We start from the raw sequence: 16801 nt of genomic DNA on the forward strand, positions 1-16801 counted from the left end.
GTGATATAAAGTATTTACCTTAGATCAGGTGTTTTCAAACATTTTAGGTGATGATTGATGGTGAACGATTTCACGCCCCCCTATCGTCATGTCACAAAACGCAACCAGGATGCTAGCAAACCTAACAGGTAGTTTGATGGCATGGAAGGTTACAACTGTGGTTGAGAGATTTTGAATTAAGTAATTCAGACTAAAGAGCAGGAACTCGGAATTGGATGAAATCGCGCAGAGCGCGAAAAATTTTTTCAGTCCAGCTCAGCTTCGCGTCCCTTCAGATGCTTTGATGCTTCGAGCCCCCTTTCAGATGCGTGCCCACCAGTTTGAGAACCACTGTCTTAAAATTATCGTGGTGAAATATACTAAGAAAAAGTTAATCAAGTCCCTGCAATAATTCGATTTTTAGTACGTATTTTATCAATATTTAAAAAAAGCTTTTTTAGACTCTTGCGGGCCGCATGCGGCCCGCGGGCCGTAGTTTACCCACCCCTGGTCTAAGTCGACAGCAGTAAACATGCGACCCTCTTGGTGAAATAATAGACCCGGTTGGAAGTCGGTGGCCTCGGGCATATGTTTCATACAGCTACTGTCTGCGCTTTCTCTATATCATATGCATGCCAGTAAAAATGTATCATAGTAATATTAGAAATGCATTTAATGTTTGAGGCTTGCGTCGCGAGATGCCACTAAAACTCATATGAGGGATGCGATCAAAAGAGTCCAAGACAACTGCTATATAGTGAAAAAAATGCCTGCTGTTGGGGCTGATATTGTGAAAATGCCCTAATTTTATAAGGAAACCAGTTAGCTTGACAATATTAAACGCCTGCAATCTCCATGTAGGCGAATATACCTATGACATTAAATTCTAAATTGGCAAGCATGACTCGAACCAATTCACATGACTCGAGACTCGGACGGCCAAGACCGACATTTCATTGTAATTTCGGAGAATAGTAAAGTAACTACAGTATTTGGGTTTCGTTTATTGGTACTGATACTCAAAAATGCGACCAGAAACTCCTAAAAGTGAGAAAAATCAGTATATTATAAATGCAAACCATTCGATATCACCATACAGAGTTATAAAAAGTAAGGTTACAAGACTTTAACTGGAAACTAAGCAGTCAACACAATGACTTGGACTCGGACTCGAGTCATAATATTATGACTCGGACTCGACCCTCTGCTCGCTGACTTGGACTTGACTCGGTGGTGAGTTGAAAATGACTCGACTTGACTCGAATCAAAACTATAAAAGTGAGATTGACTTGTGACTCAGAGTCTTGTGACTTGGTTACAGCCCTGTCTGCTTCCTTTTTTCATTTTTTATCAGTTTTCATAACATGGACTTTCTAATAACCTAATATGTATGAATTATTCGAACACGACATACATCCAATGCTGTATTATTAAAATGCGGATAAAACAATCGAAGTGTTGCTCTTGTGTATGAGTCAGCAACTATTACAGAGATGCATCTTACTAATTTTATCATTACACACTGTACTGATTACAAGCACACACACTCTCACTACTAATAGATATTGGTCATAAACGAAATTTACGAAGTAGTTAAATAACATATGTCTATTCTACATGCAACTAGACAAGTATTCAAGGACTAGGACTTGCAGTCTTTCTTAAAGATTTGTTCGACCCAAGCAGTCAAGCTACCCTACAAATATCTTTAATTTTGTCAAGTTGGAAGGAGCGTTTGGTTATATTTGCATGAATTTTACAACCAGACGATATATTTGCTCTGTCACAATATCATGATAAAATTCAAAAAATTGCATCAATTTGTGACTGCATCGCAAAGATACATATTGCTTCTTTCTTTCTCTATGCAATTGAATTGTATTTGGCAAATAATCTTCAATTCTATCTATGTCAGGGGTGGCCGACCTTTACGGCCAAAGGGCCACATGAGATTTACGAACCATTGCGCGGGCAACTGGAATGTTGATAACCATTTTTTAGTCGCCCGATAGGAACGAACCTCATTCGGTAACATTGAAAACAAGACTTATATGACTATGACTACGCTTTAAAATTGACAACAATTATGTCATGAAAGCTCAGTGTACAACTGTACAATGTACAGTCATGCCCTGATCACGCGAAGCACGAATTTTGTAAAGGTAATGAATGAATTCGATCAATAAATATAAAACTTGGATATGTTGAGGGTTTCCTCTGTATAGCAATTGGCTCATTTGGTAAGGACATCGTTATTTGGCGTTTTAGACAATATCGACGATTTCGGTGAACATGCCGATGTCATTTTGCGCAAATGTTTCATCGCCGACGACCTCGCTTCGAGTGCACAAGCGATGTCCCATGTTCGACGACATGTTATCTCCTAATTGCGAGTATAGTTGGACTCAATTCTGTAAATTACGCGTATTTATAATTTCTAGGAGGGTTTCCAATACTAAATGCAAGAAATGTGACAATAAATCATGCGAACCAGGAAAAATATCAAGTCAAATAAATCTGATACGGAATATTCTACTTTATGGTCATATACGAAGATCTGCGATGAATATGACTGGCTCCTGGTTACCCCAAATGCGCCGAAAGTGATGTTCTAATCATCATCAAATTTCGCGGTCAGGCTAATCAAATTTTGGTTGGCCTTGCAGTTTGCCTTATGATTTATCTAATTTCGAGAATTACCTCGCAGGCCTCACAAAACCTTTTCGCGGGCCACATTTGGCCCACGGGGCACGGTCTGGCCGCCCCTGATCTGTATCGTTACTGTACTAACATAGGGTTGCCATACGTCCGGAATTTCCCGGACATGTCCGGAATTTCACTGAAAAAACTGCGTCCGGGAGGAATTTCTAAAATATGCCTGAATGTCCGGAATTTTGAAGGCTTGAAGCAGGCTCAAAAGCTTTTCGTAGATCCACATAAACAATATTATTTTCAAGCGTATTTATGCTATTCAAAATTCTTCTTTGCGTTACGCGCGAGTTAATGCAACGTATAATGATATTAGTATGGGTACCAGGCACCACCCTCGTCAAAATGCGATCAAAATAAATATAAATAACCATCATTTACTGAAATAAGTCAGATTGTAATCGCAATTATAAGCTAACGGTATATTCCTAGAGTTGGTTAAGGCCGATTGGATGCTTCAGTCACAGACAGTGGTTCCAAATCTTGGGGTCGTTTGCCTTTATCTGGGGATCGCGATGACTTTGGACGTAATCAGCTTCCTATGCCGTGAGTAAGTTTATGCAAGCTGAAGTTTTTTAGTAATCAGCTTATCAAGTTTTGAACTTTGCCACGGAACATTTTCAAGTTGGAAATGAGGTCGCAACCATAAAAGGTTGGAAACCACCGGATGTGCAATCTCTGATGCATTTTATGGTAGCCTAATATATGGAAGAATCAATATTATTGACGGAATTCATACATAAAATTTAATAGCTAAATGCATATAGTAAGTGTCCAACAAGTTACATCGACCACCCTATGGTGGGCCCAAGATCACTGCTTTTTTGGCGGAAGGGGGCACAAAAAATGTTGTTTCGGACCTGAGTAATACACATAACCAGATAGCCGCACCGACCTAACAAACACAATCCTGACAGGCCAGACACGGCCCGCCAGACGGTTTCATCCGGCCCGTGGAGGAATTTATTGCAGACCCTAGCACAGTGGTTCTCAACCGGGGGTCCGCGGAACCCTGGGGGTCCGTGAAGCATTTTCAGGGGGTCCGCGAAGCCTCTGAATTTTTAAAATGATCGACAACCTACTTTTTATTTATTTTAATTAGGAGAAGCATGAGCCAGTTTCGCTTCATAATTGCTCAGACTTTAGGACTCGCATCATCGAAATGGTCGTCTGAGATAAAATATCCGAATGTGCACATTCCTTTTAATTGTCAAATTGCCAATAGCCTGTTGATGCAAATACATTGCTGTTTGGAGATTTTTGTTGGGGTTTGCGGAAAAATGAAATGTTGGAGATAGCAAGGTCAAACAGGGTGACTTCTAAATGTTTGCAAGACATTTTGGATTTGGAGTTATCAGTCTCAGCAAATTGGTAACAGTCGTCTGAAATAAAAATTCCTGAATTTGTTTCCTAATCTGCCCCAATGAAGGAATTGAAACCTCGCCACGAAATCCATTCTCTCCTGTGATATAACCACTAAATAACTTCAATAGAAGATGCAAGATAGAAATGACTAGGCTGGACGTAATATGTTCATTCAAAACTCACAACAAAAGCTGTCGTCGGAGGCGTTACGCGGTAATATTACATTCGCCACCAATATATCTTGGTGGAAATGGATTTTGGCACTCATTCATATGAAATCGAAGACGCCGATTTCCAATACAATAAATACAGCTGGAAAATTCCTTTCGAAATAATAAAAGCCTAGCCAATTTTCACATATAGTATGAAGTTATTTTCAAGAAAAGTCATTTTGTGGCTATTTTTCACTTGCCTACAATTAATATTTGCACAAGACAGATGACGGTTGCACGATAATTGAGCTAATTTTGAACGAAAACTTCAGGGGGTCCGCGGGGTCTGTGACGGTCCAAAAGGGGTCCGCGAACACAAAAAGGTTGAGAACCACTGCCCTAGCAAGTAGCAATCACCAGAGCTCACATTACAGATGGTCCAATTCATGACCTATGTTCCACTGCAGTCCTGTATAGTGCATACCAGCTGCATCCCGCCGGCCAAACGGTTTCATCCGGCCCGCGACGCGATTCTGGAAAATGGCACATTTTCAGCACATTTCTAACAAATGACGATTCAATGCTGTAAACGACTATGATTCAAGTTAAAAACAAGGGCATGGATATTGAGGAAACATTTTGGAACCATTTGACTGGTCCGGCCCGCGCGCGAGTGCTCTGAAGGTATCAATCCGGCCCGCGACGCAAGTTAAGTTTGACACCCTTGGTGTATACACTCGATGAGCAATGCTTTGCTAGTGTGACGTCATATTGACGGACAATGTGTTAAACCTCATTTTGAAATCCGCTAGTGGGCGCTAAAGAGTGACCGGAATTTGCTTCACAAAAATATAGTAACTAACAGTGATTGATAGTACACAAAAATCCTAATATAGTTATTATAAGTAATTTTAAAGATATCTTTGAAAGCAATCGTTTACATGATCAAGAAGTTGAAGTCGGAGTCGCAGTCGAAGTCAGGGTCATTTCCACTAAATCCGACTCTGACTCCAGCCAATATATCACTTCCAAATCATCACCCTTCTTTTTCACTGCGATACTGTATTATCAAGCCTGTATACACGTATATGATCGTGTATTACATTATATTACGGATCATAGTGGCTCCATTATGGCAACACCTTTATTCGCAAGCAATGACTGTTGTTCGATTGTATACATTTATAAACCGCTAAATCAGTAGTTCTAGCGACGATATAAGTTGGCATATATGTATCGGCTCCCATTGTGTTATTCGCAATAAATCGGAACGTAGCCCAGCGTATGCGCTGTGAGGAAAACAAAATATTCAACCGTAAACGCTACCGTCGGTGGAATTGGGTTCATTATAATAGAATGATTATCATTAAATCAATATCATTTGAGGTTCTCTGAGGCAGATCTTTTGAATCATAATTATTAACGCAGTGGCCTCTGGATTCTTTCTGAACTGTGATATTTTCCGAAAAATCTACATAAAAGGGTTTCGCATTGGCGCTTACGCTTATATCTCGATGATTAATTTTTGGTTCATATTGCCATAACATTTTGAAATCAGTGGGCACTTTTTTACATTCTCGGAATTCGGTTCCAATGTCAACGACTTACTCCTATTGGTCACTAGAGTGAAACCGTGACACTGCCGGCGGGTGGTCATGATGAGACCTATAAACATGTTCGATATTTGTTGGTTTGAATATAAGGGAATATGTAATTGAATTATTTCTTACTAAAAATCTGAGCATTCGTTAAAATTGTGTTGGATAATTCAAACTTTTAGTTTTCACAATTTCTTCGAACACCGGATTTAATCGTTTGGCGTGACGGATTGTATTTGTATATTCTCAGGTGAATGAAGGTCGGTAGTGTAAGTCACCAATTTAATGTCTGCGCGCATATAGCAACCGATATATAATTTTGTGTCGCTTTGTTCGTTGTTAGCTGAACATGGTGTCTTGTGCAGAAACAGCCTGAGAAACACGTACTGCACTAAATGTTGGACAACCAGCATGTGTGCAAAGTATTGACCGTATTTATGACCCAGTGTTTCGGGTTCGGAGCAAATTACAAAAGTCATATCGAGTCGTGGAACATGCAGGCTGGAGTCGGGTACATCACTCGAATTTTCGGTGACTCGAGTCAAGTCAAGTCATATAAATTCAAGTCAAGCCAAGTCGAATTTACGAAGTACGAGGCGTGATGAATATAATAAAAGCGCTGGTTACACTGATTGTGCAAGACATTGCTTTTTGTAAGATGATTGATTTGCGACTTGGTGTGATTCGATTATTGAATATATAGTTATAACGAACAGTGGCTGCATTATGACTGCAAACGATGAAAATAAAAGTCAATGGAGTAATGTGAGGAGCGACGCCGTCATGTCACCAATGGGTACAGGTAGGACCATAACTGCCACACCACAAACCCCGCAGTTGGGGGGTCGAGCTCGAAGCGGGGCCAAAAGTATTTCGTGAATGAACATAAATAGAGAGTCTTTTTTAAAATTTATTTTCAATTTGTTCAGAACTTTTTCGCGCTTTGCGCGATAGAATGTTACCACGAACTTGATTATTGTGTACCCTTCCTCAGGAACAAATACATATGACTTATAGAAATGAGCATTTCAGCGTCGGCTATTACCGCGCTATGACGCACGAAGACATATGAAGTTTTAGGCCATATATGGGACTCCGAGAAGTGTGCAAGAACGATCGGCAGCGAGAAAACCCTTGCCCTAACAGGACTGCACTTATGCTGAACGAAAACTTCGATATATTTATATAAATATGTATATGTTTAATTAAATAATTTAAGTATCCACGGACGCTAAATGGCTGACGCCGGATGTTCCTGTCCTGGCAATCTGAACCCCTCAAGACAAATCACACCTCGTAGGATAAAATATTTGCCAATGAAGAAATAGCAATTTGAAATCGTATGCGTCTTTTAGTTCAGTACGTTAGGACGATTTCAATATCTTTTGACATAACAGATAGGAGGTCACGAAATAACATCATGTAACGAAGTCATTGTACCAACGGGTCAGCCCGAAGCGGCTTAGTTATTATTTACGGACCACAATTTTTCAAGAAACCTTTATCAGCTCTATACTGGTAAATTTGATTACGTGAGCAGAGAGGAGATAAAATGATAATATGCTATATGCTATATGATATTGACCGACTCAATAAACAATTATGAAAACTTTCTCGTTTCGCGCGGCTAGGTATTACAGCTAGTCCCACTTAATAGTACAACAGATGTCGCTGATAAGCAGCGGTAAAAACTCAAGATACAGCCTGATGGGGTGTGTGTGAATCCCCCCTGTACTGAAAACGTACTACGACCTCAACGCAAGTTTGGTTTTTATTAACTAATGAAGACTCGAGCAACTAAACGTGGTACATACAACACTCAATATATATGGTAGGGTAAGATGCGGGTAATCAACACAAATGCGGGTAATCAACACAATTGGTGAGATCACGAGGAAATAATCACCACAATCACCCCTCCTTAAAAATAAGACTACACTATAAATAAATCGTTACGAATGACAAATTTTCAAGCTACAAACAAAACAATTTAGGCCCAATCTCCGTATCTATCAGGAGGCCGACGGATGCGAGTAGAACGACGGAGAGAAACTGCAGGCATCGGACTGCCATCGACGTCGTCTGGGCGATCTACGTGAGAATCGGTGTTCGTGCGCTCCTTCTCAACTGACCGAATCGATTCTTCAGCCAGTTCAGGTTCGCGTTCCAGAATCTCCACATCTTCCTCAGTTTCGGACTTTGAACGCAAGGATTCTGTCCGTTCACGAGGAGGACACGGAGCAAGGTCTTTCACAGATACCGTACTTTCACGACCGTCTCGGCGCTTTACAAGAGCATACTTTGGATTTACTTCAATGAGTTCGACATATTCGCAGAGAGGATCGCTTTTATTACGGACGAATTTCCTCAGGAGCGCATCTTTGCTGGATATCATCCAATCTGGAATAGATTGACCGTGCATCGATCGACGACAAAATGAAAAGAAACGTTCATGTGGAGTGACTCCGGTGGCAGTACATAATAATGACCTTATAGAATGTAAGGCGTCTGCTAACACCGCTTCCCAAGCGCTCTCTGGCAATTCGTGAGATGCGAGTTAAAGTTTAATTGACCTCCATATCGTCTGATTAGCCCGCTCACATTGACTGTTACCCGTAGGGTGATAGGGAGTGGTCCGACTGGTCGCAACACCCTTTCGGATCAAAAACTCGTGGACATCTTTAGAGAGAAAAGACTTTCCCCTGTCACTATGTACATAGCCAGGTAATCCAAACAAAGCGAACAATGACGATAAACAGCTAATAACAGTCTGCGACGTCATATCGGCGCATGGGAAGACGAAAGGAAAACGACTGAATTCGTCGATTACAACAAGCAAGTAAGGTCGTTTTCCAGCGACTGGTCCTTTGAAATCTATACTCACGCGATCCCATGCCCTAATAGCTTTGACGAGAGTATAAGCTTCTGGTCTGAAAAATCGGGGTTTAATTTCAGCACATTCTGGGCAATCTCGGCACTCCTTCTTTATTTCTTCTGTGGAAAAAGGTAAACATTTAGCTCGAACGAAGTGCATCATCCGTCGCACTCCTGGGTGCGACAGTGTTACGTGAATATTCCGTAAGCTCGATCCTGTAAAGGCACAAACTCTCGACATCGAATCGGCGGCTACGTTGTCTTTACCTGGTCGATGTTTGATGCGGTATTTGAATGCACTTAATTCGAGTTTCCACAACGACAATTTTGTATTCTTTATCTTACTGCGATGAGATTTCGCGAATATGAAGGACAGTGCATTTTGATCCGTGATCAAGGTAAACGGTTTTATATGAAGTAGATAGCCCCACTTACGTACTGCTTCAATAATGGCAGCTGCTTCTTTTTCTACGGCAGCGTACCTCTTCTCATGCTTGTTCAGCGTTCTGTGCGCAAACGCTACCGGCCTCCCTCTTTGGCTGAGTATTGCAGCAATGGCGAATTCAGAAGCATCACACTCGATGGTAAATTCTTCATCCTCCAGAATACAGCCGAGACTTGACCGTAGGAGATCGTTCTTCAATTGCCGAAATGCCATCAAAGCTTCGCTGCTCAAGGGAAATGTCAAATCGTTGTTACATAGCGGACCAATTTTACCGGAAAAATTCGATATCCACTTCGAGTAGTAAGAAAACATTCCCAGACAACGTTTCAAACTTTTTCCGTCAGAAGGCGCAGGTAAGTCAACTAGAGGCTTCAGATGAGCAGGATCAGGCTTTATGGAGTCGTGAGCGACGAGGTGTCCCAAAATGGACAATTCCTTAACACAGAACTTGCACTTGTTAACATTCAGAGTTAGATCACAAACCTTCGCGGCGGTTATAAAAGCTTGCAAACGTTCATCATGCTGTTGCTTTGTATCGCCATAAATGGTAATGTCGTCTAGATAAGCGACAGTGCCTTTCAGTCCGTTGCCTTCTATAAATCTGTCAATAAAGCGTTGAAACGCAGCAACTCCATTAGTGACTCCAAAGGGAAGCCTGCAAAATTGATATAGACGACCACAAGCTTCGAATGCAGTAAAGGGCTTATCATTACTTCCAAGAGGTACCTGATGGTAAGCGGACTTCAAATCTATCGCACTGTACCATTTACCTCGAGCTACTTCATTTACGACGTTTTCAATCTTCGGAAGCGGATATGCATCTAGCGGAGTATAGCGGTTGATTGTTTGAGAGTAATCAACGACCAATCTCATTTTGTGTCTGGAGTCCTTTACCACCAATACCTGAGCTCTCCACGGAGACGAGGAAGGTTCAATCACTCCAGAATCCAGAAGTTTTGATACTTCGTCACGTATAAACACCTTGTCATCATTACTGTAGTTTCTGGACTTGGTAGCCAAGGGCTGCACGTTCCCATCTACAAACCGAAAAATACACGGCGTCTCATCCACTTTAGCAGCTATCACATTACAGGCATCAGTTGCTGCTGCAGCTGTATCAGCGCTCCCGTCAACGCTTTCATTTGTGACCATCCCATCGCCTCCGCCACTTGCTCTGCCGCTGTTGATGGTTAGATCTCCATCGCCACTGAATTCAAAAACAACTCTTTTATGCTTTTCGAAGAAATTATGGCCTAGAACCAAATCGCAACAAAGATCGTCAAGAACGCCGAACCGAACAGACTTATATATTCGATTACCCAAATCCAGAGGAACACAAACGAAACCGTTGACTTCGGCGGCGAATTGTCCTGAAGCGAGTTTGATCATGGTTTGCAGTCCTCTGCCTTTCAACCCAAGCGAAGCGGCTACTTTAGAATCCATGTAATTTTCCCAAGCTCCGGAATCCAGTAAGGCACGCAACTTTGCTTTACGAATGTAAGCGGGCACAGTAGTGTTGGACAGCGAGGAACAGCCATTAGATGCAAGAATGGACGAGATTCGAGGTTCAGTGACAGACGCAGCTGTTTTCACTACTTGGGATCGACACATTTTACTGAAATGCCCTTGCTTTTGGCACTTGAAACACCTCACGTACCGAGCAGGGCATAGGGCACGGTCTAAAACGTGACTGTTACCACAAAATATACACTTCGACGATTGACGACGGACTACCGCGACTTCACTTACGCCATCATTCGAAGATGTACAATCCGTGCGAGCCACGCTATTCACATTAGCGATCTCGCTCGCATCATTATTCGCAGCAATGTGTGCGGATGCGCAATCTATGTGAGCCATGCTACTCACAGTAGCGGTGGTCTCGTAGGAACGAGAGAAGCACTCGGCTTTCTCCATAGTGTCTGCAACTTGAAGTGCTTTATCCAAAGATAGTTCCTCGTGTTCCAGAAGACGAAGACGTATATTTGCTGATCGCAATCCAGAAATGAATGCATCGCGTACAGATTCTTCCAAATGCGTTTCTGCGGTAACCGACTTGAACTCGCATTTCTTGCCCAATGTTAACAATTCTTGTGCAAATTCAGATACGCTCTCACTCGTCATTTGTTTTCTGGCCGAGAGGTTATGACGAGCGTAAATAGTATTGTTCTTCTTGACATACATCTTCTTCAATTTCTCCATTGCTTCAAGGTAGTTCTCCTTATCTTCGATATACGAAAATATCTCAGCAGACATGTATCCACCCATAATAGCGATCTTATTGATAGTGGAAAGTGCGGGTGAATCCGACCCACTCCCAGACGATGCGGAGCTGGCATTTCTTGATTGCTCAACGGCTTCAATATAGCTCTCCAACATACGCTTCCAATGGTTGAAAACCTTCTGCGAATCCACTGCACGTGGTAACACTTCCAACACTGGTACGCGGATGAGCTTCTCGTTGTAAGCAGCCATGTCTTTTACGGAAAAGACGACAACGTTCATTTAGTTAATAAAATTGTACTGAAAACGTACTACGACCTCAACGCAAGTTTGGTTTTTATTAACTAATGAAGACTCGAGCAACTAAACGTGGTACATACAACACTCAATATATATGGTAGGGTAAGATGCGGGTAATCAACACAAATGCGGGTAATCAACACAATTGGTGAGATCACGAGGAAATAATCACCACACCCCCCATAATTTTGGTTTATCACTGTGTAGGGAGGGGGGAGCCCTACGTTTTTTTTTGGAGGGGGCTGACGATGTGCAGCCTCGGTCCTTGGAACAGGTTTTAGTCTCGGCTATTCCTAGTTTCTATGCAGTGGATGTGTATCTAGGCTCGTTATCGCCGATCCTGCTGTAATGCAACGTCGCATAAGACCCGAGGAAGAGAGAATTGAACTGAACTGAATCTTATTTGCAGAGACTGACTGACTGAATAGTGGGCGTGCACTGGCATGAAATGTCGTCTGCAAAACCAGAGCTACAACTTTGAACTTGTCTACTTTGAAAACGCTCAGTCTTCCTTGTATCAAAATATCGACTGCAACAGGCGTCGTATCGTCTTTTTGCGGACCCATATGACAAATATTTGGGAATTTGTACAGTTGTAGAACTATAGTAAGGCTGCCACTAGCCTACGATAGCGTAAACTCTAGTCACTTCGCTTGTGGTCAATCTATTTCTGACACAATATTGGAAGCTCAGTAAGACCAGTCTTGGCAATCGTTGAATGACTATCCTTGATTTCAAAGGCAATCGCCACGTGTCAAGTACATATATAATATATACATACACACACAGTAGCCTACATTGTACAGCGAGTTTCGGGAACCTATGGGCCGCAAGCCGCATATAGGTATTCTTTTATGTTGGGCATATCGCTCTTTGAGAAATAGAAGTTGTAAGTTATCGAGAAACACGATTTTCATGAATCACAATTCCCTGTAATCTTGTGTATGATACTTTCCAACAGAGATATAATTCGCGTCGGTCTTTGAACGGCACACATTGCATTCGATTTCATATTGATGCGACGTTTGATTACTAAATAATGACTATCTATTCGACCTTTTCCGTTATGCAAAATTAGTAGGAATCGACCGAATATTTACAGCACTGCGTTAGGGAAAATGAGAGCATACCTGTCAACTAATAGAAGTCTGCAAATTGATAAGTTGATTGAGACACTTTCTTAAAATGGAATGTATTTATTATTCCGTAAAACTGAGATCTGCTATCACGGCAAACCAGCCGTCGGATTGCTGAAACATGTCGTATAGATTTATATTTCACGCTTTGAACATCGGTGACACATCTCATCGGACTGATCCAACACATAGCTTCTCAAAGATACATGTTCCGGTCGGAATGTGTCATAGTGTGAGATATCGGTACTTTCCAAATTTGAATTTGCTTTGCTCGTCAAAGCAATCAATAAAATCGAGATCACCGTTAAATTACGAAGTATTGGGGTTTTAGTTGAAAGGGGATTTGTGATAGTCAGGTATCGGCATGTAATGATCACACGCGACACAACGTAGTTCGAGTAATGGTCGGGTCAATGTGGCTGTTTCATCATCACGTCTGTTTTCAATATAGAACATATAATGATCACGACAAATCCCATTATTTAGTGATCTTAGATATCGTGACACCAATGTATCACGAGCTTCGAAATTTAATTGTCATCGTTGTATTGCTCCCCGCAAATAGAAAATATAGGATCAATACGACTTCTTTGGCGACCCCTATTATAGAGGTACAGCGATTTAGTCGACAGCAATTAATTATTGACTTGAAATATAACTTTACGATTCAAGTCATGTGTCAATCCACATTTCTGAAACTATCAGCCAAATCAAATGAAGTCATTTTGCAAAGTAAGAGTAAAGTCATTTGAAAAAGTTCACTTGAGTCAGCTCAACACTGATATAATCTCGCCAACGCATTTCCTGTCCCGAATTCTCAGTGCATATCATCTACTCAATAATTTGGAGTCATCGCAAAGGATTTTAATAACTTGACTACGATATTGTAATTCGCGACTAAATTTATATATTAAGCAGCAATCCCATTTATTTTGAATATGAAGCCTCATTTTAGCTGTCCTGTCATGATTATAACAGGTGAATTTTCAATCTTACAGTGCAGTGCTTTTCAAACTTTTTGAGCACCATTCGGACTTGGTTCGCGAAATAAATTTCATCCACGCAAACCTACCTAAAATTATTTTACAAAAAAGGAAAATGGATACGGAACAATATATTGTCCCGATGCGAAACAGGCAGGCCACTGCTTCAGGCCTTCAAGTGTCATATTAAAAATACAACTATTTTCCCTCATTTCGATTTCAACTACAGTCAACCAAAACCCTTTTTGGTCGAATAACTTCTGGATTTTGTACAAGAGCTTCTAGTCTAGTGCTTGGATGGTTAGATCTTTATGAGAATCTTCCAGTCCTCCTATCCAAAATAAAACGTATTTTCTGCAAGTTAAAATGTTTCCTGGAAGCGCAATCGCTTTTATGAGTGTGACACAAAGGTCTCAGAGGCTTAAGTTCATCGAAGGGGTGCAAAACCCAGATGACTTAGAAAATAACCTCCAAAACTATTTAGAAGAGTATGCAAATTATAGAGCTTTCTGCTTTATGATATGCTGCTCCAATTTAGGTTCTGTTTTTATTTCAATTTTCCATGTTCTGTCCCACGAGTAAATGAGAAGAACAAGGAAAGCGACGTTGTCGTGTGTTCGGCTCTCGCTCTATCTATCTTGAAAGTTCATAACAGTTCGATAACTCTAACGCAGTGGTTCTTGAATTTTTTAGACTGCGACCTAAATCTGATTCATAGTAAAGCCTACATCAGTGGATCTCAACCGTTGATCCGGGGACCGGTGCCAGTCCGCGACGACATTCCTGCCGGTCCGCCAGTTATATTAAAATTGTATAGGCCTACCTGAATTTCAAAATGCAATACTTCGAAGGCTTGTCCATTGATAAAAACCAATAAAGCTTCAATTGGTAACCTAATTTATAACTTCGTGAGGTAACATTATAGGTCTGGAAACATGTTCGATTTGACTTGAAGTTTCACGACGTGTCATTTGACGACAGGCGAGTGAAGTGCGAGCTGACTCGCTAATTCGCTTAGTGTGGGCGATCATTCGTTTTCGATTCATTCATTCTATGGAGGACTGTAACTGGGGCATTCCAAACCCCAATTCGAAAGGGGCCAAGCTTGAAGTGAGCATAAAATTGTTTTCCGAATGAATCAATATGAATATGAATATGAATATGAATAAGTCATAGAGTATTTTTTTTAACTTTGTCCAACATTTCTCAATTCATTTTCAATCCATGCGCGATTTAGTGACAATAAATGTCTTTCTCAGTTGGCTTCCTTTTTCAAGAAATAGGGATGAGTTATAGAAATAAGCATTTCGGCGTCAGCCATTACCGCGCCACGACGCACCAACCAATAATGAAAGTTCAGGCTAAGATGGCCGAAAACTTCGATATATTTATGTCTAATTGTCCATATTCACCTAGATGGCTGGAGCCGAGTCTAGCTGTATTGGCAGTCTGTATACCACACTGGACAAACGCCATCACACCAAGAAAAGTCATTTGCCCGTGAAGAAATGCCAACTCGGAATCGTGTGCGGCTTTTAGTTTAGTAGGCTACGCTTGAGCGATTTTAATATCTATCCACCATATAAAAGAGAGTAGGTCATGAAATAATGATATGCAACGATGTAATTATTTCAACAGGCTCACTCGAATATACCTAATTATTTTCAAGCGCTCTCAATTTTCCAATACGACACATCACTCAACTCTACCGAAAGTTTAAAGCAATATATACCCAATTACCAATATTACCAATATTTTTGACTGATTCAGTCATGAATGATCAAAAATCTTCGCTAGCGGAGCGACTAGGCTACATAAACTCTCTGCTTACGCTGAGTACAATGAATATGCTCACAATACCGGTGAAAACATCCATCTAACTGTGAGGTCTGAGGGAGAAGCCCCCTCCCTGTGGAGGCCCAAGACCAACGTTTTGGGGTGGTCTGACGAAGTGCTTTTTCGGCCCGGATTTTGTACATGGCCGGTATAGCTGTTGTCAGGTGTTTTCTTGCGGCGCATTGTATTCGTTGTATCAAGAGTAGCCTACGTCTGGTGGTAGGGGGCAATGAGCTTGGTGGCACAATAAGGTTATTGGTTGGACCCCGAAACGCTTCTTCTCTCAATATTGTAAAATAGAATAATATTATTCGAGTGCGCGTGGTCGGTTAAACCCATGTCCTTTGGCGAGAGAGCAAACTACATGGTAATTTTACCTAGATTCAGCAGACGCACTACCGTAAAACCTCATGGATGCTATCATGAACATATTATCGCTCCAAAACCCTCCCTTAGCGACATATACTTACAATTACCGGTTGCATACTTTACATTTTGCGACGCTTTCAATTTTTGTTCACCGGGCTCCAAATACTTTTTTAAAATTTTATCGGTTCGCAAGGTGAAAAGGTTGGGAACCACTGGTATACATGACATTTTGAGACCCAAGCCCAACATATTAAAAAGACTGCATTTCGAAGATTACGATAGTATCCTACTGCACGGCACAGTTCTTCGAAAGATGTCTGACATCTGGGATATTAAATTTGGGTTAATTAAGGTTCGTCTGTGCGTTGCATTTGTACTACTGTCTGCTCCGATTGCGAGGACGGGACTATCACTGCATGGTACCGACTGCCGACTTTTTCGATGACCAAGCATATCAACGAAAGTTTTTGCCGACCGGCGACGGTTATTTTTCACCGTGGTTTTCTGCCGTCGATCGCTTTGGCACCGTATTTTCCCAGCGGTATATTGCCCACAACTTCATGTCTTCATGTTTCCCAAATAAGAAGGCGTTGGCCACGAAATGAATATATCTGAAAGGCTCGCACCCGCACGTTGCACACCCCACAACAAAAGCATTCAAAAATTTATTCGACTATGATTTCAAGATGAGCTAGCCGGATAGAACTTATGATTAATCCATATCAATTTGTGTAATACAAACTACAAAGGTTAGCACATTTTTATTACTAAGCCACATTTTCTGCGTATATCCTTATGGGTTACTGTACCCAACTATTCAAAGGATATAGCG

The 16801-nt window shown here is 41.3% G+C and overlaps 2 protein-coding genes across 2 annotated transcripts in view; both read right to left on the minus strand.

Annotated features, from left to right (window-relative positions):
* Nucleotides 1-16801, minus strand: part of LOC145457302 (matrilin-2-like) — a 115855-nt gene that overhangs the window by 97803 nt on the left and 1251 nt on the right. The window lies entirely within an intron of this gene.
* Nucleotides 7961-11697, minus strand: LOC145434341 (uncharacterized). The gene is made up of 2 exons (XM_080311710.1): nt 8688-11697; nt 7961-8203 (listed from the first exon to the last, which is right to left on the minus strand). The coding sequence occupies exons 1-2, from the start codon at nt 11625-11627 to the stop codon at nt 8195-8197; spliced, it is 2949 nt and encodes a 982-aa protein (XP_080167836.1). The 5' UTR covers nt 11628-11697; the 3' UTR covers nt 7961-8194.

This window comes from Botryllus schlosseri, chromosome 2 (assembly GCF_051294905.1).
Source record: "Botryllus schlosseri isolate E-star chromosome 2, Bs_hap1, whole genome shotgun sequence".
In the NCBI taxonomy this organism is placed as follows: Eukaryota; Metazoa; Chordata; class Ascidiacea; order Stolidobranchia; family Styelidae; genus Botryllus; species Botryllus schlosseri.